The sequence below is a fragment of the Raphanus sativus genome, chromosome 5, assembly GCF_000801105.2.
Source record: "Raphanus sativus cultivar WK10039 chromosome 5, ASM80110v3, whole genome shotgun sequence".
In the NCBI taxonomy this organism is placed as follows: domain Eukaryota; kingdom Viridiplantae; phylum Streptophyta; class Magnoliopsida; order Brassicales; family Brassicaceae; genus Raphanus; species Raphanus sativus.
The window spans coordinates 1,649,009-1,676,880 of record NC_079515.1 but is presented as its reverse complement, the minus strand read 5'-3'; the positions used below and the strand labels follow the sequence as shown (position 1 = coordinate 1,676,880).

At 38.3% G+C, this 27,872-nt stretch overlaps 6 protein-coding genes across 8 annotated transcripts; all 6 read left to right on the top strand.

Moving 5' to 3' along the window:
• Positions 1-59: 59 nt before the first annotated feature.
• Positions 60-3,694, top strand: LOC108856401 (probable serine/threonine-protein kinase At1g54610). Its single transcript, XM_018630185.2, has 9 exons — positions 60-230; positions 505-579; positions 732-1,208; positions 1,284-1,568; positions 1,641-1,958; positions 2,036-2,272; positions 2,804-2,904; positions 2,983-3,103; positions 3,193-3,694. The coding sequence occupies exons 3-9, from the start codon at positions 801-803 to the stop codon at positions 3,484-3,486; spliced, it is 1,764 nt and encodes a 587-aa protein (XP_018485687.1). The 5' UTR covers positions 60-230; positions 505-579; positions 732-800; the 3' UTR covers positions 3,487-3,694.
• A 753-nt stretch (positions 3,695-4,447) lies between these two features.
• LOC108857778 (protein HASTY 1) lies at positions 4,448-11,381 on the top strand. Of its 2 annotated transcripts, none has more exons than XM_056986077.1 (22): positions 4,448-4,618; positions 4,855-4,956; positions 5,463-5,606; positions 5,704-5,784; positions 5,881-5,950; positions 6,202-6,272; positions 6,348-6,511; positions 6,605-6,676; positions 6,756-6,993; positions 7,156-7,218; positions 7,319-7,591; positions 7,671-7,784; positions 7,863-7,989; positions 8,071-8,240; positions 8,359-8,460; positions 8,884-8,987; positions 9,062-9,347; positions 9,444-9,673; positions 9,928-10,431; positions 10,500-10,794; positions 10,875-11,054; positions 11,134-11,381. In XM_056986077.1, the coding sequence occupies exons 1-22, from the start codon at positions 4,508-4,510 to the stop codon at positions 11,161-11,163; spliced, it is 3,531 nt and encodes a 1,176-aa protein (XP_056842057.1). In that variant the 5' UTR covers positions 4,448-4,507; the 3' UTR covers positions 11,164-11,381. The 2 variants fall into 2 exon arrangements, with proteins under 2 accessions (XP_056842057.1, XP_056842056.1); XM_056986076.1 differs by having other exon boundaries at positions 4,449-4,618; positions 11,130-11,381.
• A 2,467-nt stretch (positions 11,382-13,848) lies between these two features.
• On the top strand, positions 13,849-18,035 carry LOC108862690 (sodium/hydrogen exchanger 2). Of its 2 annotated transcripts, none has more exons than XM_018636905.2 (15): positions 13,849-14,187; positions 14,499-14,798; positions 14,891-15,009; positions 15,450-15,547; positions 15,654-15,713; positions 15,795-15,841; positions 15,930-16,124; positions 16,235-16,281; positions 16,359-16,425; positions 16,527-16,627; positions 16,731-16,832; positions 16,952-17,090; positions 17,187-17,249; positions 17,336-17,419; positions 17,503-18,035. In XM_018636905.2, the coding sequence occupies exons 2-15, from the start codon at positions 14,616-14,618 to the stop codon at positions 17,842-17,844; spliced, it is 1,647 nt and encodes a 548-aa protein (XP_018492407.2). In that variant the 5' UTR covers positions 13,849-14,187; positions 14,499-14,615; the 3' UTR covers positions 17,845-18,035. The 2 variants fall into 2 exon arrangements, with proteins under 2 accessions (XP_018492407.2, XP_018492406.2); XM_018636904.2 differs by having other exon boundaries at positions 13,849-14,200.
• Positions 18,036-18,356: 321 nt separating this feature from the next.
• LOC108856281 (uncharacterized) lies at positions 18,357-20,128 on the top strand. The gene is made up of 3 exons (XM_018630051.2): positions 18,357-19,513; positions 19,600-19,663; positions 19,761-20,128. Exons 1-3 carry the CDS (start codon positions 18,408-18,410, stop codon positions 19,797-19,799), a joined length of 1,209 nt encoding a protein of 402 aa, XP_018485553.2. The 5' UTR covers positions 18,357-18,407; the 3' UTR covers positions 19,800-20,128.
• A 216-nt stretch (positions 20,129-20,344) lies between these two features.
• LOC108856282 (acyl carrier protein SF2, chloroplastic) lies at positions 20,345-21,676 on the top strand. The gene is made up of 4 exons (XM_018630052.2): positions 20,345-20,501; positions 20,899-20,994; positions 21,085-21,207; positions 21,357-21,676. Exons 1-4 carry the CDS (start codon positions 20,451-20,453, stop codon positions 21,480-21,482), a joined length of 396 nt encoding a protein of 131 aa, XP_018485554.1. The 5' UTR covers positions 20,345-20,450; the 3' UTR covers positions 21,483-21,676.
• A 1,279-nt stretch (positions 21,677-22,955) lies between these two features.
• Positions 22,956-27,632, top strand: LOC108856283 (coiled-coil domain-containing protein SCD2). Its single transcript, XM_056986075.1, has 21 exons — positions 22,956-23,269; positions 23,491-23,646; positions 23,746-23,904; positions 23,995-24,138; positions 24,213-24,362; positions 24,585-24,901; positions 25,001-25,082; positions 25,197-25,238; positions 25,369-25,431; positions 25,515-25,568; positions 25,651-25,674; positions 25,740-25,814; positions 25,902-26,012; positions 26,088-26,148; positions 26,240-26,353; positions 26,450-26,571; positions 26,668-26,737; positions 26,826-26,867; positions 27,014-27,054; positions 27,152-27,278; positions 27,355-27,632. The coding sequence occupies exons 1-21, from the start codon at positions 22,982-22,984 to the stop codon at positions 27,471-27,473; spliced, it is 2,361 nt and encodes a 786-aa protein (XP_056842055.1). The 5' UTR covers positions 22,956-22,981; the 3' UTR covers positions 27,474-27,632.
• The last annotated feature ends 240 nt before the right edge of the window (positions 27,633-27,872 follow it).

The window sequence follows — 27,872 nt, the reverse complement described above, 5'->3', positions numbered from 1 at the left end:
ATCAAATGGCGTCTCTGAGGTTTTAGTTTTGGTGGGGGCTGAAGAGTAGTAACTTTGAGCCTTGCTTTGACCTGTTGCGTCTTACCAAAAAAACAATTACACATCATAAAAACAGCCAAACAGATCTTCGTTTGTTTCTATTTATTCGTTTTTCTTGTCTGATTCAAACCCAAAACAAGAACAAAATAAAAAAAAGAAGCAGTTCTACCAAATCACGATATTTACTCAAAGTTGGTCTTTCCTTCTTGTAGACTTGTAGTGTCATTGTGCATGTATCACTTTGCCTTTTTCTAAAGCCCTAATTGATTTTATTTTTCTTTGGGTGATTTAAAGGTTTGATTTTTAAAAACTTGTGGACTCTCATTTTCCTTTTATTCTGTTTGGCTCTCTTTCTCTTGAGTTTTGAGTCAGCTTTGTATCTCTCTAAACAAGTTTTCAGATCTTTGACTTGTCTCCTCCTGACATCATCCTGTCTTATAAAACTAGGGTTTGAATCTCTTGCAGCTGCTCTTTGTCTGTTCAAAGTTTCAGATTTGACCATCTGGGTCCTCAATTTCTCTCCTCTCCGATCATCATAAAGTAAGTAACTTTCTCCAAAAAACCATTTGTTTTTTTTTTTTTAAAGTCAAATCTGATTATCTGGGTTTGGAGTTGTTGTAATCATCAGTTTCTTTCTTTCTTTATTTAGTTAAAAAGGATTTGACTTTTCCCAACTATGTGTTGTGTTGCAGTTGAAGTTGATTTGGGGGGGGGGGGCAAAAGAGATCTTCTTTTTAGAAACATGTTTAGTTTTTGATGAGATGGGTTGTGTACTGAGTCGACCCGGATTAGTTTCTGAGTCTAGAGATGAAGTTAGTACAAGGATCGAGTCTAATCGCAAAGAATCAAACAATGTGTCCGTTGTGACCAAAACCGAAACCACAGAGAGCACCACTACTACTAGTGTTGTTACTTCTGCTTCTGCTGGTGGTGAAGAGGTTAGGAACGGTGAAGCTATTGTGGAGGATTACAAAGAAGAGAATGGAGACACCAAAGAGAGGAAACCAAAAAGGTCTGCTAAGCCTGATCCGAGACTGAGCAACCCACCAAAGAACTTGCTAGGCGAGCAAGTAGCCGCCGGATGGCCACCGTGGCTGACTGAAGTCTGCGGGGAAGCTCTAAACGGATGGCTTCCACGAAAAGCTGATTCCTTTGAGAAGATTGAGAAGGTAAAGTGAGAATTAAACTCTGTTTCTTTTTGTTCTTTGCAATGTATTTGAAAGTCTGTTGCTTTGTGTATGTAGATTGGATCAGGAACGTATAGTAATGTGTACAAAGCGAGAGACTCGTTGACAGGAGCTATCGTGGCGTTAAAGAAAGTGCGGTGCGACACTAGGGAGCAGGAGAACTTGAAGTTCATGGCTAGAGAGATTCTGATTCTGAGGAGACTGAATCATCCCAATGTCATCAAGCTAGAAGGTTTGGTTACTTCGAGGATGTCAACTAGTTTATACTTGGTGTTCCGTTATATGCACCACGATCTAGCTGGTCTCGCTGCAAGCCCTGACATAATATTCACCGAACAACAGGTTCAGAAGAAGGCCTTTAGACTTGATGATATCTTATGTGTATTTGATAAATGTCTAACGTTGTGTGTTCAGGTGAAGTGCTATATGAAGCAAATACTCTCGGGGCTAGAGCACTGCCACAGCCAAGGAGTTCTTCACCGTGATATCAAAGGATCAAACCTTCTTATAGACGACGATGGAGTTCTCAGAATAGGAGATTTTGGTCTCGCGACGTTCTTCGAAGCGGGTCAAAGGGAGAAGATGACGACACGTGTTGTTACTTTATGGTACAGAGCACCAGAGCTGCTTTACGGTGCTGTTGAGTACGGTGTCGGCATTGATTTATGGAGCGCTGGTTGCATTCTAGCCGAGTTGTTATCCGGTAGACCGATCATGCCAGGTCGTAACGAGGTTGGTAGTAGTATTCATGTTTTTATGTTTTTCAGGTTTGGTTTTGTTTCATAATGTGGAAAACGTGACGTGTGCAGGTTGATCAGTTGCATAGGATACATAGGTTATGTGGGACGCCTTCAGAAGAGTATTGGAGGAAGATAAGGCTTCCTTCTAATCTCAAGCATGCTAATAACATGCCTAAACCGCAGGTTAAAAGAAAAGTAAGAGAGGAATACAAAGCTTTCTCTCCTGAGGCGCTTTCTCTAGTTGATAGGCTTCTTGCTCTTGATCCCCTTGACCGCCTCACAGCTACAGATGCGTTGATGAGTGATGTAAGTGTTTCAGTCAGGCCTGTAGTTCGGTTCAACATAAACCTTACCAAATTAACCCAAAATAAAGTACGGTTCGGTTTTCTGTTAGTTAGATTTTCTAAAATCCTACCAAAGTTCTTGATTTAGGTTATGTTTTGGTTTAGTTTTGTTAAAAAAATTGGATAAGTTCGGTTAATTTGGTTATTTCTGGTAGTTCTGTTTGAAGTTTAGTTAGTTCGGTTTGAGTTTTTGTATAGTTTGGTTATATTTTTTTTCAGAGAAAACCGAAATAACCGATTGCTAAACCGAAAAGAGAATTTTTTTAAAAAAAAATCTATCAAATCGAACCGAACTCCTAATTGAACTAACAAAATTTTTGGTTTGGTTCGGTTTAAAATTCCAGCCCTAAGACTTTCACAATGGAAAGTTTGAGACTTTGAAACAGAGCACCAGTTTGGTTAAGATGATTAAAACCTTAGAAACTTTGAATCTTTGGACGTGTGATTTGATCATGATTTAGACTTCAATGGCTGATATGTTTTGGCTGTACAGTTCTTCATGACGGAGCCGCTTGCATGCGAGCCTTCTGAGCTCCCCAAGTACCCTCCAACTAAAGAGATTGATGCCAAGAAACGAGACGAAGAGTATAGAAGGTAAAAGTTTCCTTTTATAGCTTGTAGGCTTTGTTCATTGCTCAAGTCGTTACCAAACCAATGTATTCATGTGTGCAGACAAAGGGATGCACGTAAGGTTCATGGAGAGAGCGGAAGAAGAATCAGACCTAGAGAACGAGCACCACCAAGAGCAATGCCTGCTCCTGAAGCCAATGCTGAGAATCAATCTAACATCGATGTAAGTCTTTTCCTGCAACAACACAACATTCATAGTTTACTTCTCAGTTCGTGTCTGAATCTCTTTTTCAAAAAAAAAAAAAAAAACAGAGGATGCGTTTGATCACACACGCTAATGCAAAGAGCAAGAGTGAGAAGTTTCCTCCACCGCATCAAGACGGTTCGCTTGGTTTTCAAGTTGGATCTTCACGGAGACTTGATCCATCAGAGATACCGTTTAGCTCAAACTCGTTCACTGCAACTTACTCCAAAGAGCCGTTCCAGACTTGGTCAGGTCCTTTGGCTCCCACTGATGCGCCTGACTCGACAGGAAGGAGGATGAAAGATATTAACAAGGAGAGAAGAAGGGCTGCTAAGCTTAAAGGGAAAAGAATCGTTGTTTGATTTGATGAGATTTGTTATTATTATCTTCACCTCCAAGTTTCATAAGGTTCTTCCTTTTTGATATGAGAAAAAAAAGATTTTTTTTAATTACTTTTTTGGAGGATTATATGTTTCTTATTTATTTGATTTGTGCATTGTTGTACAAGAGATTTGACAAAAAAAAAAACATTTAAATGAGGGAATTACATTCTATGATGTTCTATGTAAAGATATTTATTTTTGCTTTTATTGATTTTAAATGTATATAGAAAAGAAAACTCCGGATGAAGAAATAAATATTCGCATTATGTTCTTATGTAAAGTTGGCAACTTAGGATAAGTGGAACATTTGAGTTATTTTGTATATTTTTAAATTAGAAGAACCTGTTCTTTCAAATTTAGTGATTTATTTTTTTCAAATATTGTGCCATATGATGATTCTTTAAAACTGTATGGACTAAATTTAATTTAAATTATTACATTTAGTTCAAAATAAAGATTTAATAACTCCCATCATATCAAACTGATGAAAACAAAGTTGACAACACCAAGCACACATTTCTACTTTTTCCTACAAAATTTGTCTTTTCGTATTTTGAAAATTGATTTTTAAGATTTTTTTATTGTATTTGAAAGATTAATTTTATAGAGTATAAATGCATTTGTCTTTAAAACTAAAACATGAAATAAAATTTAAAAATATGAGTTAGTAAAACTTTATTGATAAAACTAAAATAATAAATAAAATAGTCTATTTATTATTTTTAATATGTGTAAAACATTTAAAATATCGAACATTTGTGTTCAGTATATTATAGTCACCAGCTGACAACAAAGGAATACTATAGTATATAAAGTCTTATATGTAATTTATTGTAATAGTCGGCGTAGGATGTTTTTCGTAATTAAAACTAACTAATAAAAAAAGAGTACGAAGTGTATTTAAGAAGAACCGTCGGTTTCATAAACCTTCACCACCAAAAGCTAAACCCCAGACGTCCGCGAAATTGTGAGAATCTATCTTCACGTTTCGGTTGTAATAATGGACGTTAGCAGCTCCACGGCGAGTAATGTAGCTGGAGCGATTCTCGCCGTCCTCGATTACAGCTCCACCCCTGTCACTCGCAAATCGGCGGTCGAGTTCCTGGAATCTGTAATACTCCTTTTTAAAAAAAAACACGTTTTGCTGTGTCATCATCGATTCGCGTGTTTATATTTGCATATGTTGTGTGTGTTCGCGATGTTTAGATGAGCATTAGTCTCTTTGCCTTGGGCTTTCCAGTTTTAGGGTTCCTGATCTCACATTATGAACACTTTTGAATTGATTTACTCTGATTTGAGTAACCTAATGGTCTTTCTTATTTTTTTTTGTTTGGAAACGTATTGCAGATAAAATCGGGAGATGTCAGGGTTTTGGCAAATACTTCTTTGCTTCTTGTGAAGAAAGAGTGGTCTTCAGAAATTCGTTTGCATGCTTTTAAGATGCTACAGGTTTGTTGTGCAAATATATTCTGTAATTTTCCCTGCTTCTGCTGTTATTAGAAACTGGTGTAGAGAAGATGCTTAAGCCAAAGGATATATATATATATATATATATATATATATATATATATATATATATATGAATTTTTTTTTAATATATATATATATATATATATATATATATATATATATATATATAATATGAATTTTTTTTAACAGTTCTCCTTAACTATTTGAAGTTTGAAACTATGAATCTTGATGGTTAATTCAACATGTGTATATATATTTTTACAATGAGAAGTACTAGAGAGATTTGTAGAGACTGTTTGAACGGCAAGTCAACTAGTTCTAAATGTTTATTTAATCTCCTGACATAGGTACACATGTCCCTTTTTGTAATTTGATAAAATCTCGATGCTATGCATTATCTCAATGCATTATGTTGCTTGATGTACATGATTCTCATTTTTTTTTTAGCAAATAAACGTTATGATGAAGATATCTCTTTTTTGCAGCACTTGGTTAGGCTACGGTGGGACGAATTAACTCCTCTGGAGTGCAGTGATCTTGTTAAGGTTTCTATTGAACTATTGTCAGAGGTTGCTAATGCGTGTGAGAGTTGGCCTCTCAAGAGTCAGTCAGCTTCCCTTGTAGCTGAGGTAGGAGTTCAAAATTGCTTTGAGTATTCACTTGCTGTCATAATTGCTATTTTCTTCCTCTCACTTTTCTCAGACTAATATCTTTATCTTGTTGCAGATAGTTAGACGATATGGTCCTGATCATTGGCAAGAGATATTTACTTTACTAGCTTCCTTGTCTGCACAGGGTCCCATACAAGTAGAATGCTCACTCATTTATTTTACTCGATGATTCTCTCATTTTGTTGAGGCAGGCAATAAACTATTTCTTTTCTTTTTTTGTCTTAAACATTAGGCTGAATTGACCTTGATGACGTTGAGATGGCTCCCTGAAGATATTACAGTTCACAATGAGGACTTGGAAGGTATGTAAGAGAATTATACATAAATAAAAGTTTCTCACGTTAATCTGTTGCCAGAGTGAGGTATTTTATACTATTAGAAGTTTGAATTAATCTAAACTTAATCATGTTAGGAAAGACAAGCATGCTCACATATGTTTGTTTTGTAATTCTTTATGCTCACATTAAGCTCAGTTCAGTGACACTTAATTCAAAAGTGGCAATTCGATCTGGTGAACTCTGCTTTCTAACTTCTCAATTGGACTTCTATTCAGGTAGTAGGCGTCGGCTATTGTTGCGCGGACTTGCTCAATCTTTGCCTGAGATTTTGCCTTTATTGTATAATGTGTGCCACAGACTTCTCCTCTCAATAAATTTGTTTGCTGCAGTGCTGTTTTTCTGAATAAAAAGTAAAATGTAGCTTCTTGAGAGACACTTTGGTGCTGCTATGAATGAAGCTGGTAGGCAGCACACTGAATCGGCAAAACAGCATGCGGATGTGGTTATAGCTTGTTTGAATGCCATCATCGCATATGCTGCGTGGGCTCCTGTTCCAGATCTTGCCAGATTTGGAATTCTTAGTGGGTACGGTTTGATTAATACCTTTGCAGAGCTTGTTATATTGGTACTAGTCGTGCTTTGTTTCTTGCTGATGACGTGCTCTCCAACTCATAATAGGTGCAGCTTCTTACTTTCATCTCCTGACTTCCGTCTGCGTGCTTGTGAGGTTTTCAAACTCGTCTGCTTAAGGTAAAGCAACTGGATGTTGGATCTAATGTACTTACATAATGAGCATCTTTGTAATTTTTTTAGCTGTTCTTGTCTGCAGAAAAAGACCCAATGATGCTTCTACTGCAGAGTTTGATTCTGCAGTTAGCAATTTGTTTCAGACCTTGACGAATGTCTCCAGAGATTTCTTAACTAGATTCTCCGCAAGTTCTAGCGTTATTGGTGAAAATGATTATGATTTTGCTGAATGCCTGTGTGAGAGTATGGCCTCTTTAGGCTCAACGAGCTTGCAATGTATCTCTTCTGATAATGGCGTTATGGCCGCTTATCTTCAGCAGGTACGATATCGATCTCGTATTGCTGAATTGTTTTCTTTTTTGTTACCTGATGTTGTTTTCTATTCATGGTAGCATTAATAATTTGGTTTGTTCAGATATTTGTTTTCTCAAAAATAATGCTGTGGAATATGTTGCCTTTATTCGTTTTAATTTTTTGTATAGATGCTTGGTTTTTTCCAACACTTCAAGTTCGGCCTTCACTTCGAGGCACTTCTTTGTTGGCTGGTATGTGGTCTTCCCTAATCCAACCGCCTTCATAGGGAAATTTTAAATTCAACAGATTATTTGTTTGCTAACTTCAGCGTCTATTCCTTTTGAGTTTCAGTCATTGATGCGGTATTTACTTCCGAAGCCTAGTGAGGTATCATCAGCTGGCTGTGTGGATAGTTCAAGCCAGGTTGACTGTGAGAAGAAAAAGACTTTAAGTCTTATTAACGATGACATCTCTGGCGCTCTACTGGATGTATCCTTCCAGCGGATGCTTAAGAAAGAAAAAGTTCCTTCTGGAATGGCTCTTTCCCTTGGGCCTCTAGAACTCTGGAGTGATGAATATGAAAATGAAGGAAAGGGAAACTTTGCTCAGTACCGATCCAAGCTCGTACGTTCCTTGATCAAATGCATTGGTGTTTTGTATTTCCAGAAAAATATTAACGCAACACTTCTTTCTTTTCCTGCAGTTAGAATTGATCAAGCATATTGCTTCTCATAGGCCTCTCGTTTCTAGTACCAAATTATCCGAAAGGGTTATTACACTCATTAATAATCTATTGGCTTCTCCAGCACCTCTTCAGGTTTTGTCACTAACACTTATTTTTTCTTCTGTTGAGTTCCTCTTCATTGAGCTCATGAATACAAAAAAATATATTCAGGATGTAGCAGTGATGGAAAGCCAGTCATTAGCACTTGACTGTGTTGTGGCAACGGTTTTTGATGGATCGAATGAGTTAGCTGGCGGAAGTTCTGAAGCTCATTATGCATTATGTGGAAATTTTCAGGGTATATAGATGCATATGTCATATCCACTAGTTTTTCTCGGCTTTGTCAAAAACTCATTTTTCTGTGTTGTTGATGGCACAGGTTTGCTTCAGCAGCTTCTCTCTCTGAAGTGGAATGAACCAGAACTTATAAAAGTGCATGTGCACTATCTGGAAGCAGTGAGTCCCTTTCTCAAGTACTTTCCAGACGCAGTTGGAAATGTCATCAATAAATTATTTGAACTTCTCACATCTCTTCCACACGTTGTGAAGGTTAGTTTATTTATTTTATATACATGCGCTCATGCAGACATATAAGACATTTACGACATTTTTATAGTGCACAAGTCAAGGTGTGGATGAGTTCCTTATTAGCTTGTTTCTTTGGCAGGATCCAGCTACTAGTACATCTAGAGCTGTAAGATTGCAGATTTGTACTTGTTTCATAAGAATTGCCAAAGCTGCAGAAAAAGGCGTTCTCCCTCACATGAAGGTAGCTTTCATCTGTCACTAATTTCCTTTAGGAACTCACATACGTAAACGCTGATAAAATTGTTTTCAGAATTTTGTGACATGATAAGCTGGTACATGTGATATATTGATATACAAAAGAAAACTATTTTTCTTAGGAATTTATATAGTCAGAGGTGTCTGGTTAATTAGTGTCTCTTGTTAAAATAAAGCAACATATCTTGTCACCTGCTGTTGGTTGGTTTGAAACATCATTTCATTGGATTATTTTCCTTGCTTGTTGGAACATTTTTGGCTAGCTAGAAACTAACTAATGTTACTCTCTTTAAGCTCGGGTATCATGATATTTGTCATTATATGTCCCTTCTCTCTGGAAAATACCTTTTATCTGCATCTGGTAATTATAACCACCAACCAGCATCTTTACATTCATAATTTTGCACAGGCTATTGCTGATACAATGAGTTACATGGCAAAAGAAGGAACTTTACTGCGTGGGGAGCATAACATCCTGGGTGAAGCATTTCTTGTTATGGCTTCCTCGGCAGGGTAATGAATTTTAATTTGTTGCATTTATCAAGCTTCAGATTCTTATATATATATATAATCTAAACCTGGTGCAGAGCTCAACAGCAGCAAGAAGTTCTTTCTTGGTTATTGGAACCATTGAGTCAACAGTGGATCCAATCAGAGTGGCAGAACAATTATTTATCAGACCCGACGGGTCTTGTTCGTTTATGCTCCAACACATCTTTCATGTGGTCTATATACCACACGGTTACCTTCTTTGAGAAGGCACTGAAGAGAAGTGGATACAGAAAAAGCAATTTGAACACGACCTCTGTGGCAATTCCAGCTTCACATCCTATGGACAATCATCTTTCTTGGATGCTGCCACCTCTCATAAAAGTATGCCCCAGAAACTGTTAACATCTGGATGCGTATAGACCACGTTAAGTTTTTGTTTCTGCCTGACAACGTTCACTTTTTTTTCTATATCAACAGCTACTCCGTGTTGTTCACGCCCTTTGGTCTCCCTCTGTACGTCAAACATTACCCCCAGAAGTGAGGGCAGCGATGACAATGACTGATGGTGAGCGGAACAGCCTACTTGGAGAACCAAAGACTAAATCATCAAAAGGTGCGTCTGTTTCTGCTGATGGACCGTTGGATGGAACTCAAGAGGGAAAAGCCGAGGTAATACGAAACTGGTTGAAAGGTATCCGAGAAAGTGGGTAAGTTTGTAGAATCCTCCTTCGAGAGTATTTTCAACCTCACTTCATTTTCTACTCCAAAATCAAATGGAAAATAAGAATAATGAACAAAAATTAAAAGAATTACTCAATTAAGTTTTTACTTTTTATTCATTTCTATTTTAGAGTAAAATATGAAGTGAGTTTGGAGATGCTCCCTAAGCCTTGGATAGGGAATTTGAATATGATTTTCTTCTCATTTATCTAAATTCATTTTTTTTTGTTTACACATGTAGATACAACGTGTTGGGTCTATCAACAACCATCGAAAGAACATTCTTTACACGCTTAGACGCCAACTATGTCGTGATGGCGCTCATGGAGAACTTCCAGTGGATGGACTTCAGGCACCTACGGCTGTTTATTCATTCCTTTTTAACTCCTGCGGTGAAGTCTTGTCCGAAGGATATGTGGGAGCCATGGCTTAGAATGCTCTTGCACCCTTTGTTTATTCACTGTCAGCAAGCTCTCAGTTCCTCTTGGACCGGTCTTCTGCGTGAGGGCAGAGCAAAGGTTCCAGACTCGTTCGGCGTACACAGCGGGTCAGACATGAAACTCGAAGTCATGGAGGAGAATTTGTTAAGAGATTTGACTCGGGAGATTGCGACCCTCTTTTTGACAATGGCTTCTCCTAGTTTAAACACAGGAGTTCCTAGTCTGGAATATTCAAGCCATGTTGGTCGTGTGAACATGTCTACTCTGACAGATTTGCATGCTTTCAAATCCAACTCTATAGTGGGGTAAGTATATTATTATTACCCACATTATCTTTAGGATAGATGATAACAAACATTAATTGGTTTTGCAGTTTCCTCCTGACACACAAAAGTGTGGCTCTACCAGCACTGCAAATCTGTTTAGAAGTCTTTACCTGGACAGAGGCAGAAGCAACCAACAAAGTCTGTAGCTTCTGTGGTGTTGTTCTTCTTCTAGCTATACTAACAAATAACGTGGAGCTCCGAGAGTTTGTTGCCAAAGATTTATTCTCTGCAGTCATCCGGGGCTTAGGCGTGGAGTCCAATGCCATTAAAAGCCCTGATTTAGTCAACCTGTGCAGTGAAATATTCATCAATCTCTGTGATAGAGACCCAGCTCCTCGTCAGGTGAGTTTTAATCAGAAGCTTTTCATCCTTTTGCCATCTTCTACTTTATTTGCCTTGTTTTTGATCGCTTCATATGTCAGGTTTTGCTTTCGCTCCCTTGTCTCACTCCCAGCGACCTGCATGCTTTCGAAGAATCTGCGGCGAAGCATCCTAGTCCTAATAAACAAAAGCAGCTTATGGGGAGCTTGTTGATGTTAGGTACTGGTAACAACTTAAAAGCACTTGCTGCTCAAAAGAGTCTGATATCACCAGTGTCACTGGTAAGGCAGCTTCTCTTAATAGTTAATGATGTCTAAAAAACATTAGCTTATCTAATAACTTCCTTTTGTCTTCAGAAAGATCGCGGGTACCAAGCACGTCAGAAACTAGAGAAAATGAAGGTGACCCAGTAGGATTAGCCTGGGGTTTGTGATATAAGACCATAGGATGATAGGAGTGAGGATTGTACATAACATGAACATAAACAGAGTTTCTTGGGAGGTAATAATATAAAGAAACATGTTTATGTTCATGTCATTACTTAATCACATTACTTGTCGAATCCATAAGATAGAAATAGTAAGTGCACAATACATACATGGACAAGGGAACCTTTTTTTTTTTTTCCATCAAAGTTGAATTAAAAGCCCAAAGGCCCAAACACTGTTACATCTCTAAATCCGAAAGCCCAAAAAATAAATGGGCCCAAAATTACAAGCAAACCAAGGTGGCAGTTAGGTCCAAACAAACCAGACCCACACCCCGACCGATACAATCGAGGCGAGTCGTCCACGCGTTTCGATCTCCCGCATCGCGGAGACACGTGTCATGCCCTCGCCATCCCGATCAACACCACTACACCTCACCGTTAAACCGCCGCGCCGGAACCACTTGTTCGACGGCGCACGCCTGATCTTCTTCGCTGAAAACGTCGGAGGCCGTAGCTACAATCAACTTGCTTCGTCTGAACTTTCGCGGAGAACTTCATCGAAGGATTCTCGAGATCTCAAACCACCCAAAGCCATCGAACAATCCAAAGAATACAGATCTATAAGCCAAAAAGAAAATAAAAATCCTAATACAAACCGCCGTTAACTAAGGAGGGCTAGACGACGCAAAACGCTAGAGCCGGCCGTTCTCCTTTAACGGAAAGGAGCTATGCCGGAGATAAGAGCCGAACATCCACCGTTTGAAAGATGCAGTGCCGGAAGCAAAAACCGAACGCCCACCACGAAATTGGAGCGACGCCGGAGACTTACTGAAGCTTACGAAGACTGGAAGATGGTGTAGATCAAAGGCCGGACCGACGACGGCTGTGAAAGCCCTCACCGTCGGCCGGATTTACAGATCTCTATCGCTTTCTCTCTCTATCGCTTTCTCTCTCTCTCTCAGCGTTCAGACTTTGAGGGTGTTGTGGACAAGGGAACTTCTCCCCAAAGCTTTTTTGATTTAGGACAATGTTTGAAAACTAAACAGATTATTTTTTTTTTGTCGGCGAAAAACACTATAAAATAATCTCTATAACGTGGAGAGACGTCTAGATCTGCTGATTATGTATTTAATTAAATTGGATCCTAAAATCGGCGAATATATAGTACCGACTAAACATGTGCAAACAAACCTTCATATCACTGGTTTGATTTATATATACACCTTTTCTAAAGACCTTGAAAAGCTAGTGTAAATGTATCCGTTTATGCAGTGCCGTCCCGTCCCGTAGATTTCTGTGGCCTGAAGCATTTCAAAAAGTAATCCATAAAAAAACAATTTTTTTTTGAAAGATTAAAATACTATAAAATAAGACAAAATATTATTTAAGATTACAACTCTTGTAGTTTTTCTTCCAACAATTTCATTCACAAACCGTAACTGAATTTATCAACCCTTAATAAATATTATTCATATGTTTTTTTAATTATTCTATGATTAACTAAATTATAGGTGCATTTATATTAATTTGAATTTGAAAAAAATCTGTAGAGTCAACACAAATTAGAATTTTCAGACTATAATAATAAAATAAAATAAAATCTGAGAAATGAAAAAGAATTTAAAAATTAAAATTAAATCATTGTGAAGAAAATGTAGAAGTAAATCTCTGAATTAATTCTCAGCAATTTGGAGAATTATATTTCTATAAAAAAGGTAAACACTATGTAAATGGTATGGTGAGAAAGTTCTTGTTTGATAAAAAGGACAATTTTATAATATATAAATACATATGAATGAATAAAAGAACAAACGGACCTGCATTGTTTGGTATTGATATTAAACCTAGAAATAATGTTCTCAAATAAAATTGAGTTGTGGCTTAAATATCTTTGTAAGAAAATGTGATTTAAAGCCAGTGCTTTAGTTGTCTTATGAGAGGATCGGGCCTGCGTTTATGCCTAATTTTTATGGTGTACCATTGCTGGCAGCTATACAAACTCTTAGAAATTTTGAGGAGTCCTACTCCTACACGTAAACCTATCATGAAATTCATACTAAAAATATCAGTGTCATACAAAATGAAAAGAAAAAATTCAAAGAAAATACAAAAGCAAAAGGTATAGATACAAAAGTGGTGACAACGCATAAGAAAATAAAGTAAAGGTGAAAAATCATGAGATCTCTGTTGAACACAGATCCATGAACTTTGTCACCTTCTCCAAGGTGCATGAAGGTCCACCATCAGATATCAATTATTTAAATCAATGTCTTTCTTATAAATGATTACGATTGCTTACCAGTCATGTGTTTCATACATGTATAGTTACGGTCAGTCAGTATTTCTTCAAATTAAATACATATGTAGACAGACAACACCAGTACTGTTTGAAATATGCAATGACAACCTAACATTTTTTTTTTGGCGCCAACAGATAATCGTCCTGACTTATCAACTTGTCTGCCAAGTGCTGAATCTGGGAGATTAATAATAGTAAAAATAAATAATTTAATTGTAGTAAAAGAAAAATACAAATCTGTCAATTGTTTGTCAGGAGATTATTTGTCTACGACGAGGTCCACCGTAACTTCAGTGAAACATCTAGAGTGATCTAAAATAACGACTATAAAGGCGCCAAATCGATTTACCTTCTTCTCGCGAAAAAAAAACAACCTTACGTTACGAATCCTCTCTGTATCTCCCCATCTCCACGCTGTGAACCGTACACGTGTAACTTTCTATTTCCGTTTAATCTCTCCCGTCGCCGTGAACCATTATTCTCTTCTCTTGTTTCCATCCCTACCCGGAGAATCGAGAAATCTCCCTTTTAAGCTTTTCTCTTCGGGTGTCTCGTTTCCAATCGCGCGTGTTTCTTAATCTTCGGAGCTTCTGCGAATTCAACCCTCCTCCTCTGTGCATTCGTTACCTCTCGGATTTTTTTTTTTGTAGTCGCTGCTTCAAATCGGAGAAAAGTTTTATCACCCGTAAGCGCTTCAGGTTAATGATTGAGGAGATTCACTTTTTTTTTTTCGTTTAGTTTAGTTTGTTTGTTTGTTAAGGTTGTGGTTGATTGCATGGGAACTGGGGAAAGTTTGACCTAATTTGATTAAGCCATGCTCTGATAGGTATCTTGGAAAAGAGAATTGGGGTGTATGATGATGTTAATGTTAATTAGCATTTAAAGGTTTTCCACTTGTAGATTTTTTTAAATTTTTAAAAAGCTATTTTTTTTTAATTTAATTTACTAGTTTTTATGATTCTGAGATTTTTATTTTGTTTGGTGATTGTGATACAGGAGTTGTTTGAATGGAGGGTCCGGAAAGATAAGAGATATTTAATTCGCTCTTCGTGTGGTCGTTTAAATAGTTTGCTGTCAATAAAAGAAAAAAAATAGTGGAAAAAGAAGAAGAAGATGACAATGCTGGCTTCTCTTTTCAGCTCTTTATCCTCTAAAATGCTGTCGGTGTCCACCTCTGATCACGCCTCTGTGGTTTCATTGAATCTCTTTGTTGCACTTCTCTGTGCTTGTATTGTCATTGGCCATCTTTTGGAGGAGCATCGATGGATCAACGAGTCCATCACTGCTTTATTGATTGTAAGTTCCATTCTTTTGTGGGGAGGTAGTAGAATGGTAGCTAGATGTGTTTTTCTTTTTTGGATTTTGATTATATCAAATCTTGGCTGCAGGGGCTTGGCACTGGAGTGGTCATTTTGTTGATTAGTAGAGGGAAGAACTCACATCTCTTGGTCTTTAGTGAAGATCTTTTCTTTATATATCTTCTCCCACCCATTATATTCAACGCAGGGTAAGTACTTCTAATCTTTGGCGATAGTTTGCTTATTTGTGGTCTTAAAACTTTACTTGATAGATATTTTTGTTGTAGTTAATGGGTTTGGTTTGGTTTGGTTGTAAAGGGGAACATGCACAATATAGAAAAATAAAATATTCGTTTAATCATCAGAAATCTTACTGAAAAGACGTTAGTTTTTAAAAATATGCATTATTGCTGATTCTATGAATATGCTTTCATATATCAGCTTTGGAAGTACTCGCGATTGTGACTGTTAGATAGCACGAGGGTATAGTGTTTCTAGGTCAATTTTAGTTTGATTTATCTACCTGTAAATATAGGTGGTCCTGCTATGTCTTTGTCGTTAATGCATATGAGGTTCAGCTTCTTTTATTGATGATACTGTTTTCAGATCTTTCTCTGACTCAATAGTTTTACTGTCGTTGTTTTTTAAGGTTCCAGGTTAAAAAGAAGCAGTTTTTCCGCAATTTTGTAACTATTATGGCTTTTGGCGCCATTGGGACTATAATCTCTTGCACTGTAATATCTTTCGGTACCTTACCTTACTTCACACTCCTTGTAACTGAATCTGTTGAAAACTTAGTTCGGATTAGTAACTGTGATGTGATTCATTGGTATTCTTGTGGTGTTTGTAATAGGTGCAATGCAGTTCTTTAAGAAATTAGACATTGCGACCTTTGACTTGGGCGATATTCTTGGTAATGCACCAACTATTTGTTCCTATTGACTTCTTTTTTTTTTCTCTACAAGACTTGATTTATTTGGTGTTTATTTCTCAGCAATCGGCGCCATATTTGCTGCAACCGACTCTGTTTGCACACTGCAGGTAATGCGTTTCTCTAAGTAGCAGAAGTACCTCCAGGACCAGAATCGAGCTACACTACTTAAAAGCTCTTGTTTCTTTGGTGATGCAGGTTCTCAATCAAGATGAGACTCCTTTGCTTTACAGTCTTGTATTTGGAGAGGGCGTTGTGAATGATGCCACGTCAGTTGTGCTCTTCAATGCAATTCAGAGCTTTGACCTCACACACCTTAACCATGAAGCAGCTTTTCATTTTTTGGGAAACTTCTTGTATCTGTTTCTCTTGAGCACCGTGCTTGGTGTAGCAGTAAGTCCAGTTTATTTTTCTCTATTGGATTTAACTTCTGACTAATACTTACACGCTTTTCTGTTAAAACCATCCTCAAATACAATTGTTTTTGTTATTTCATCTTTCAGACTGGTCTTATAAGTGCTTATGTCATCAAGAAGCTTTATTTTGGAAGGTAGGTAAATTGACTTTAGCTTCATATGTGACTCTCTGTAAGCTTGTATGTGATGTTATCTGAACTGGATCTCTCAGGCACTCGACTGATCGAGAAGTTGCCCTAATGATGCTTATGGCATATCTTTCATACATGCTTGCTGAGGTTAGATTCTGTGAAAACTTCTATCACTTTCGAGTTCGTTTTTTCTTTTGGCATAGAAACATTCAGTCTCATTTAATAATGTTATTTTGTTTGGTTTGCAGCTATTCGCCTTGAGTGGTATTCTCACTGTATTCTTCTGTGGTATTGTGATGTCACATTACACCTGGCACAACGTAACCGAGAGCTCGAGAGTAACCACCAAGTAATACAATCTCTAGCTTCTCCATCTTTTGCTTGAAGTCAATCACGGTTTCAAACGTGTTCCATAATCAAGACTTACTCTCTGTGCGTTTACTTTGATACAGGCATGCCTTTGCCACCTTGTCGTTTCTAGCCGAGACTTTTATTTTCCTGTACGTCGGAATGGATGCATTGGACATCGAGAAGTGGAGATTCGTGAGTGACAGGTACAGTAACCCTCTAGTGAACAGAGAACGATAAGCTCTCTTTCTCTTTTCATGTTTCCTTGTTCCTTGTTGCTATATATTTGTTCTCTGAATGTTTCCATTGTTTGGTATTTGAACAGCCCGGGGACATCTGTTGCAGTGAGCTCAATTCTGATGGGTCTAGTGATGCTTGGAAGAGCAGCATTCGTGTTTCCTCTTTCCTTCATATCAAACTTATCCAAGAAGAATCAGAGCGAGAAGATCGATATCAAGCAGCAAGTATTAACAATCTAACTTTTGTCTATTGGATTTACATTTTCTTCTGTGGAAAATGTTGAATGCTTATTAATCTGTGTTCTTTCCCTTCATCTATAGGTTGTGATTTGGTGGGCTGGTCTGATGAGAGGTGCTGTATCCATGGCTCTTGCCTACAATAAGGTAAAACTGAAAAACCTTAAGTGAAATTTAGCAAACAGCCACAAGATGATTGGTGAATATGTCTCTTAACCTGTTTTCTAATGCAGTTTACAAGATCAGGACACACTGAGCTGCGCGGGAACGCAATTATGATTACCAGTACTATAACCGTTTGTCTTTTTAGCACCATGGTAAGATACTTTTTTACTTGTCAGTTACTTATAGAATACTATATGATGCATTTTCCGAATTGATGTTTTGTTTTTGTTTCCAGGTGTTTGGTATGCTGACCAAACCGCTCATTAGACACCTGATGCCACATCAAAGCACGACCACCAGTATGTTATCGGACGACAACACTCCGAAGTCTATGCACATGCCGCTCCTCGATGGCGAGCAGCAGGATTCATTCGTGGAGTTCTCTGGGAGCCACCATGACGTTCCACGACCAGACAGCCTTCGGGGTTTCCTGATGCGTCCAGCACGCACTGTCCACCATTACTGGAGACAGTTTGATGATGCATTCATGCGTCCTGTGTTTGGTGGTCGCGGTTTTGTTCCCTTTGTCCCTGGTTCTCCGATTGAGAGAAGCACCCATGATCTCAGTAAACCTTGAGAAAGAACTTCTCAGAAAACCCAAAAGAACTTCATCTTCCTTCTTATATAGTCAGTCATTCACTACTGGTGATGTAAAGTTTTTTTCTCTCTTTTTTGTTACTTCAAATTTATAACTTTTGTGTAAATTTATTTCACTATTATTATTACGACTATCACTATTAGTGGATGAAGATGAGGCTTCCTTCTATGTATATTTAGTCAACAACACTGTGTGTTCAACTTGGCTCATGGGGTTGTTGTTGGTGGTTAGTAATTTGACCTGACTTTGTCTCTTTCCATTAAGATCTGATTGGTAAGGTATGTGTACTGTTTGGTTCAGTCTTGACAACTGAAAAGGCCAATATATTTGAAATGGGTAGTTATGACAAATATAAGAGTCAATGTGGCTAGGCTTTATGGATTCAATTCGGGTTTGAGATAGTACATTTTAATTCTTATTTGACTTGAGGCCCATCTTAAGGCCCACTATACATTATCTAAAACCGCTGTCAGGAGCGATTCGTCTTCCCCGGCACAAAATCATCTTTGGGAAACTAAACAAAAAAAAAAGGTGCAATTTTGATGGTAGACATGGAGGCCATCGACAAATGGGTAGCCGAGTTTTTCATCCGCCGTAAAACCAACCCTAGGGTTTCTCCAACCAACCTTCTCTCGGCGCTGAAACTAGGAGACTCCCCCGACGACTGCTCAAACCTAAATCTCAAGAAGGCCTCTGTTCTGCGGCAAATCTCCGATTCGTTGATCCGCGGCGACGTCGACGAGGAAACGCTCGACCTACTCGAGACTCTCGAGAAGCTTCTTCTTCAAGGAGAAGGTTCGATGCTCACGGAGTCTCACAAGTCTGCTTACTGCTGGACGGCTGTTGAGTGCGCGGCTAGGTTCATGTGGCCGTTGTCTGTTTCGGAGGGTTTATACGAGGACGCTCTCGAGAGGATATGGACGAAGAGGATTAGGGTTTTGAAGGGGAGCAGGAGCGGTTTGGTGAGCGGGGAGTTGTTGAGATGGGAGGATGATCTGAGGAAAGCTGTGGAGGATGCTGAGGTGTATAGGAGGATCCGTGAGAGTAACGTTAGGTACACTGCCGTCTGTTTTTTGAATCGGCTTCTCCAAGAGCAGTGGGCAGTGCTTGGGAGTTCGTCTCTTGAATCTGTTGCTCAAAGGCTGCTGCTTCTTGCGGGTGATAAGCGCGGTGGTGGTGGTGTTCGCAGCAGAGAGGATCCAAATGCTGTTGATGTTGATGTTGATGTTGATGTTGATGTTGATGGGGACAATAGAGATGTTCACGGAGTGGAGAATGATGAGCAACATGGAGCAGAGGAGGTGGGGAGGACACAAGAAGATGAACCAAGTCTTGGTAAAGGGGACAAAGTGGCTGCTCGAGACCTCAAGGATTATTTGTTAGAGATTCAACGACAAATCGAGCCTTCCACCTCCACTAGGCAAATACCAGAACCTAACACTCCTCAGGCTTCAAGGGTTAATAGGACTGGAACAAGCAGTCAAGCGAGTGAGAAGAGTTGGAGTAGAGTTAGACCTCGTCTACCTACCCCCGTACCTCTGAATGTATCCCCGTTGAATAAGAAGAAGAAGGCAAGTCCTTTACCCAGAAGGAAAAAGAATTTTTGGAGGCTTGAAGAAGTGGAAGCTCTTAGGGAAGGAGTTAAAAAGTATGCAACATTCTGACTCTGAGCTTGGCTCACACTTCATATGTTTATTGTATTCTCATTTTATTATTGTTGATTTCGTTGTGCAGGCATGGTACATCATGGAAATATATAAAGAGTTTAAACCCTGTAGTATTCGCAGAGAGGACGGAGGTGAGAGAACATGTCCTTTTTGTGTATATATTCATATTCATCTGAATTTTATGTTTATATGCCAAGGTGTATTAATTAAAAGGTTGTAACTTGGTAGGTGGATTTGAAGGATAAATGGAGGAACATGAATCGGTAGAGCGGTAACAAGTTTTTGGGTTTTGAATTGCTATGGAGTTTTTTTTTGCCTCAGCTGTGGAGAAGATGGTATAGAAAGGGTCTTCTTCAACGTGGCTTATGGATTTAATTCGGCCGGTATGGTTTGGTTAAGACTGGTTTAACATGTATAATTAGCCTATGTTTCGTTGGAACGAAACAACACTTTTTTTTTTGTGTATGCTTGCTTTTAATTGGCTCAGCGGTTTGTTGTTGTCGGTTAGGAACTTGGCTTGTCTCTTTCTGATCAGATCTTCTGATTGGTAAGATATGGGTACAGAATGGTTATATATGTTTTGACTATTTGCGTCACTGTGGCCCATGAATTTTAATTTTGCTGGAATGTCTCGGTTAAGACCAGTTCAATTATGCTAAAATTCATTAGATTCGGCTAATCTGTCACTGCGATATGTTACGCTCACACTTACATTAGTAACAATGGGCTGAATACTTGCATAATTTAAGACTTAACAGGGCCCATCTTGTTACGTAACGGCATCGTTTTAGAGTGCACTAAGCTTATAAATGGAACCAGCTACCTCGGGGCATCACGCCCTTTGTACACTCCGCCATCTCTCTCTCTCTCTCTCTCTCAATCTCCCTCTCGAGCAGATCTCTCTCGTGAATATCGACAATGTCGACCACTTTCAGCTCTTCTGTCTCCTCCATGCAAGCTACTTCTCTGGTAATCTCATCTTCTTGTTCTTGTTCCTGTTTTCCAGATCGCTCTGATCATATATATATATATATATATATATATATATATATATATATATATATATACGCTTTTTAGATCACTTGATTATGTGAAGGATTAGAAAGATGTTAGCTTTACGAATCTCTAGTTTTTTCTTATGTTCATTCCTGATTAAATCTCATTTCAATTGGATTTAACATTCTATTTGCGTTTAAAGGCTGTGTAGATTTCGATCTGTGTTCATTTGAAACACAACTTGCGAGCAATGATTTGTTATGGGAATGGATATGTCCTTTTGGTTATTTAAACAACAGAAACAATAGTCCCATTGAGTAGTAGTAGTGTATGAATGAACATGTTTTTGTTGTATTTGTGAACCTAACAGGCAACATTCCAGAAGCCAGCTGCTTTGGTGTCAAGGACTAATCTCTCCTTCAACCTGCGCCGTTCGATCCCCACTCGCTTCTCAATCTCTTGCGCGGTATGTTCTGTTGTACAACCACTGTCAGCATTTTTTTTCCGAGATTGCTAGTGATAAATCTTTGTCTATTTTGTTTTTTTTTTTAATTAGGCCAAACCAGAGACAGTAGAGAAAGTGTCTAAGATCGTGAAGAAGCAACTCTCACTCAAAGACGATCAAAAGGTCGTTGCAGAAACCAAATTTGCTGATCTCGGAGCTGATTCTCTCGACACTGTAATTCACCCCCATCACTCTCTCTCTCTCTTATGTGAATAAAGAGTTTTTTTTTTTTATTTGACATGATTACCAAAAAAAAAAAAAGAGTTTTTTTTTTTGTTTTTTAAATGCTGATTATTTACTGTGTTTCTTTTTTTTTTTGGCAGGTTGAGATAGTGATGGGTTTGGAGGAAGAGTTTGGCATCGAAATGGCTGAAGAGAAAGCACAGAAGATTGCAACTGTGGAGCAAGCTGCTGAGCTCATTGAAGAGCTCGTGGAAGCCAATAAGTAATTTTAGTATTAAGAGAGAACCAAAGGCTTTGTTGGGTTTGTTGTTTTCATAATGTTTCTCTCATTTTTCTTTTTTTTTTTTTAATGTGTCATGCGACTCTGTTGGTTTAAGTAGTATCTGTATGCCATGGATATCATCTCTATTTGTCGACTGAAAACTTTTGGTTACACATGATGAAGGAAAGCTTGTTTCTTTTTCTGTTCTTAAATCCAGATGCCAAATGCAGAGAGGTTAGGCAAAACTGTTGGTTTCCTTACACACACCTATAGAGAGTCTTGTGTTAATAACACATACACAAGTCAAAGATTGACAATAGCCTTCATTAATAAACAATCCTATTCACATTGTAATATACATACATACAGGTTCTGATTGATTATTCCCAATCAGCATCTTTCATCTCTGAATAGTAGACATATTCTCCAAGTTCAGATCTTCCTCCTGCAGCAAAACCAAAGTGAACTTCAGCACCAAATCATGTGAACAAGCAACAAGTGATACTGATGGTGCTATAGCGATTAAAAAGGTGATGGTGATACGGTGAGAAAGTGATATTGGCTTATGCAACCATAAGGAGGAGATGAGTGGTCAATGTGATTTACCTGGTAACCTTTCTCTTTGCTTAAGAGTTGTACATGAAGAATATCATCCCATAGATGGCCGCAAGCAAGAGCTTGCGGATGATCCGTAATCCCCATTTGAAAATTTGTATGTGCTCATCTTTGTCAATAAACAATTGTACCCCAAATTCCAAAGAAATAAACTGCCTTGAAATGAATAGTACAAGTTTCACATATATCTCATCAAACTATCTGAAAGTAACAACATCTCATAGTTATGAACACAATGGTAACCTTGAGAAGCAAATCTAGACCTATAACAAGCCCCGAGATGAGGAAAGTCCGTGTCAACGCTTCACCGCCATTCGCGTAAGTTTCCTTGGAAGAGAACCAGAAACAACATTCCAGATGTTGTGAACAGTGTCAATAGATTCCACACAACTTTCTCTCCTAGGAGTGCATTCCCATGCCTAAAACATGAGATTGGAAGTAAAATTCAAAACCGAAGATAGAATAAACCTGTAGACACGAGACATCTAATCTGAAGTAAGTAACTAAAACGAGTAAACGACTAAACATAGCATCTTCACATAATCAATTTAACCATTACAGCTTAAAACAGAGTACTCGAAAACAGAGTAAAACTTAAAACAGAACACGAAAACAGAGCAAAACTGAAAAGAATAAAACAAACAAAATAAATAAAAGGTGCGATTAGTGAATATATTATAATATTGGGGTGAAAACAAACTGGAAAAAGGTATAAAAGAAACCTTTTTTTTTTTCTAATCCGACCGTTGAAACCCACTCGCAATCTCTGGCGTAACGACCGGATCGTTCGCGCGTAATTATCGCTGCTATAAATAGAAAGTTTCCTCTTCTGTTTCTCGATTGGATTTTTTTTTGAGAAACATTTCAGTTTGAATCTATCTATCGAAGATGAGGAACACGAGGCCTGTTCACGTGAGGAACCAGACCACGGATCCATCTTCCCCGATGATGACGTCTCCTCTGATGAATCGTCACGCACGGTCAGGATCCAACGCTGGGCCAGGATCTAACGCCAAGAAAGCTCAGACGAAAGCAGCTGCTCAGAGACTCGCGGCTGTGATGTCAAACCAAACAGGGGACGATGAAGACAGTGATGATGACCTTTCCTTTGACTACAATGCTGTCGGAAGCATCGGACTCGCTGCTGGAAGATCTCATCCTTCTCGGTCCCCAATGGTAATAAAAACAACAAACTCAATTTTATTTGTGTAAGGATTGTATGTGACAAAAGGTCATTAACTCAAACTGAAAAAAGACTATGCCACCCCAACTCGAGTGACGGTTAAGACGAAACTAATATTACATGCTATTAATTTCTGCCCTGATCTTCCTGATATTCAAAAAGAAAAAAAAAGATGTATGTGAATGTGATAATGTTTTTTTTTCTTGAATGACAGATCAAGAAACCTGTAGCAAGGCGACCGCAGATGGGAACTCCACAGTTAGCTGATGATGACAATGAAGATGATGATTTTTCAGTGGATGTATCTATCAGCAGACCTAGTATTGGCCTTCCTGGTGGGAGAGCGATAAGACCTAAGTCTCCTGTGGTGGTTAGCTTATTGCAAGTTTTTTTTTTTTTTTTTTTTTTGCAAGTGCTTATCCAGCTAAATGTATCTTTAAGCTTATATGTTTATTTCATTTCGGCGCAGACTAAAATTGCACCTCCGAGACGTACACAACCAGCCAATGAAGATAGAAAGAATGATGATGACGATGATGGTGATGATGTTGTTTCAGTAGATTATACAATAGGTAGACCAAGTATTGGGCTTGGAAGTGGGAGGGCAATGCGACCACAGGCTTCTATGGTATTGTCTGAATACTTGAAATGTTCATGTCGTGTCTTATTTTTATTTTTTAATATCAACTTGATCTGAACGTTTAGTTGGTAAGCGCAGAACAAAGTCCAACCACAAGGACGTCCGGTGATGGCAGTTAGTCAACCTGCTGATGAGGAAAACGAAGATGATGAGACTCCATATGCTGGCGTTCCAAGTGTTGGACTTGCTGGTGGAAGGGCTGCTCGGCCACGTTCTCCTCTGGTATGTTTTCAATGTGTTCTTACTAGTTTTTACCTCGTGAAACTTGACCTGTTGTTTCTCTGTTTACTATGCAGACAAAAAACCCTCCACTGAGGCATCCACAGGCACTAGCTCAGCCACCATCTAGTGGAGACGGTGATGCTGATTATGATGAGCCTTATACTAGTGTCATGCCTAGCATAGGACTTGCTGGTGGACGGTCGATGAAACCTCGCACTCCTTTGGTAAAATCTAGTTCGTTAGCTACTCTTGTCTTATTTAAACATGGTTATAATACTTATAAATATAAAAATAAATAATAACGTCGTTGTGTTTTATGAATCAAGAATCTATGTAACACTGCCATTAACCAGAAAAGTTGTGTGTGAAGTTAACTTTGTTTATGGTTTAGTGCTTTGTTGTTGCTTTTGACTTCATCTGAAACTTGGTTTGATTTTTTGCATTAGTCAATTCGTACCAAGGAACAACCTCAGACCGGAGTTCCAACTTCAGGTAGCCGATCCTCATTCGGTGAGGATTCCACATTACCTCAGCCAACAACTAACCAAGTGGATCACCAATCTCCATCTGCACGTTCTGGCTTCTCTAACAAATCAACTCAGTCTCTCAATACTATGGATCAACCTCCCTCAGCGCGTTCATCTTTCAGTGGTCGTCCCATAAGGACAGTACCTCTAATGCCATCTTCTGTGCCTATATCACTCAAACCAGTCACTCCTGCATTTCAATCTGACACACCAACCAATCTTAGAAAAGACAAAAGGTAACTAAAGGATCGCTGCTTGTCCGAAGACACTCACTGAGACAATCGTTTCTACACATTTTTCAGTGTGGTCTTAGTTCAGTGTGTTTCTGTTTATAGTAGGTTCTCCATGGATTTGGGAAGCTCAGGCAACTTAAGAGAGTTAGGAAGTCAACGGTCTACTTCAGCTTTGCAAGATGAGGTTTGGCTTCTTCAGAAGCTGAAAGATATTTTCATGAAACTAATGATTGGTTTATAACTAGAGCCTTCATTTTTATACAATTTTTTATGGAAAGAGTTTTTGTTTTCATTGCAGGTTGATATGTTACAGGAAGAAAATGAAAGCTTGTTAGACAAGGTGATGCCAGTAGATTTTCACAGTTGGTGTTACTAGGCACTAGTTTATTCTATTTCATTCTATCAGTCTGGTAGATTCTCTGTGAAAGTTAGATAATATTTGCATCCCATCCTAATTTGTGCGTCCCCAGCTTCGACTTGCAGAAGATAAATGTGAAGAAGCAGATGCAAGAGCTAAGCAACTTGAGAAACAGGTAAGCATGTGATTCATAGAAGTAAGTCCATTCTTAACATGCTGTATGTTTCTGTCTCAAGCTTTAATATTCTTTTTCGTTAGGTTGAGATCCTTGGAGAAGGTGTTACAATGGACGCACGTCTTTTAAGCAGGCAAGTTGATCAGTTCTATCCAAATTCTAGATGACCCTAATGACAAATTTTCTAATTCTATGAATGGTGTTTCTTGCTTCAGGAAGGAGGCAGCTCTGCAACAGAGAGAGGTCAGTGCTGGTTTATAGTTATAGTTTAGATCTTGACATAACCGAGAGATCCGATATCTTATCAGGCTGCTTTGAAAGTCGCATCACAAACTCGTGGAGGAAAGAGGGAAGATGTTTCAGCTCTTCATACAGAAGCTGAGGTACTTTAACTTCTTTTTGTTGTTCTCATACTGATTATCTGAAGTTATACTTACTAACGTTTTTTATATCTTGGAACTGGATGTTAGATTGCTAGGGAGGAAGCAGCATCTTCTCTAGAGCAGCTTCACGAAGTTGAATCAGAGCTTAACTCTCTTAAGACCATGACCAAGAGATTGATATTAACTCAGGAGGAGATGGTATGCTATATTGTTAAACGGTTCATATATATATTTTAAGTGGATAGCTTCTAATCTATAGCTCTTTAATCTTAGGAAGAGGTTGTTCTCAAGAGGTGCTGGCTTTCACGTTATTGGGGCTTATGCGTTAGACATGGTAACCACCTTGCTCTTGCACATATAATCTATAAACAGATTCTTCATAGTGATTCTACTGTTGAAGAAGCTGAGTTTTAATGTTATGGCAGGGATTCAAGCAGATATTGCAAGAGCCAAGCACGAGTACTGGTCATCATTTGCACCTCTTCCTCTAGAGATTGTTCTCTCTGCAGGACAAAGAGCTAGAGACATCGTCACACGTTGTAATAGTTTAAACCTGCACTAATTTATAACCGCTGTTTTCTTACATAATTCTGATCTCGTTTGTTACTTACCATCTGGTTTTTAACACCAAGCAGCTAACAGCACTCTCGGAGAAAGAGAAAAAACATTTCAAAATCTACAAGAAACTTCTGGTGAAGGAAATGTTGAAAGCATGGTATGGGTTGAGAAAGGTTTGAGAGAACTGGCTGCACTAAAGGTTCAAAAAAAAAACACTGAACATGAGAGAACTCTTCTTGTATTAGATGATGATGATTCAAGTCTCAAGCGACATATTTTTTTGGTCTGTCTAAAGGTACAGGAGGCAGTTGCATATGTCATGGCTCAAAATAGACGAAACACGTCATCCAAGACTTTTGTTTCAGGTTATAACCAAACCATCTAAAGCTTAACTTGAATATAATGTTTCACTTTTTCCTGATCCATATTTTTGTTTCCAAAAACAATTTATAGATGAAGTGAAATTGCCAATGGATGGACAGTTTGAAGCCTTTGGTAAGTCGGTAACTTTTTTACAAGATGATCTGTTCTTGTACACTAAGGCATTGATGTGATCAGACCCCTAATCAAGTATCATTCATAATATGTTTTTTTTTTAAATTAAATAACTTAGGATTTGTCCCTTAAATGTCCCTTTGCAGAGCTAAGTGATGATGAAGTTGAAGATGTGAGTTTTAAACAGGTACAATAAAAAAGGAAACACATCAGTTCTCTTTGTCGATGTTTTACGTGGGAGTTGTCATGTGACATTCTCATTGTGGCTTTACATACACACACAGGCTTGGCTTTCATATTTTTGGAGACGAGCTAAGAACCATGATATCGAAGCTGATCTCGCGGATGAGCGTCTCCAGTATTGGATAAACCAAGGGACTCGATCTGCCACGTCCCAGGACGCTGTTGATGGTACAGTTCTCTTACTCACACTCTTTCTTTCTCATATGAAACCGTGTGTTTTTATGTAACCGGTGGTGAAATACAGTTGAAAGGGGACTAATGGAGCTGAGGAAGCTGAACATAGAGTCACAGCTTTGGCAAAAATCAAGAAAAGGACTTGACCATGAATCCAACCCTTCTGCTCATCTTGAACTTTCTTTCTGATCTTTTAACCCTTTAACACACAAACCAGAACTATGACATCAAACTCATCTTTCTCATTATAACTCTCATTTGGTCTTAGGAGAGTGTTACTGGATTTGTGAATTTTAGAGAATTTATTTATATACAATGATGACTAAATTGTGTATCTGATATATTTTCACTGCTACAATGTATTTTCTTCTGAAGATAGATAAAACTAATGTGGATTGCTTTACAATTTTAGTGTGTTATTGTGCTAATGAGAAATTGCTTAGTAGCCTTGACTAATTCTTAATTTTATACACCCTAAACCGGAAAATACAGGCATAAACCGGACATGAGATGAAAAAGTGAACCAAAATAAGACGGTTTAAATATACCGAGCGAGGGAAATTTAAGGTTATCTATGCTCTTTCGAAG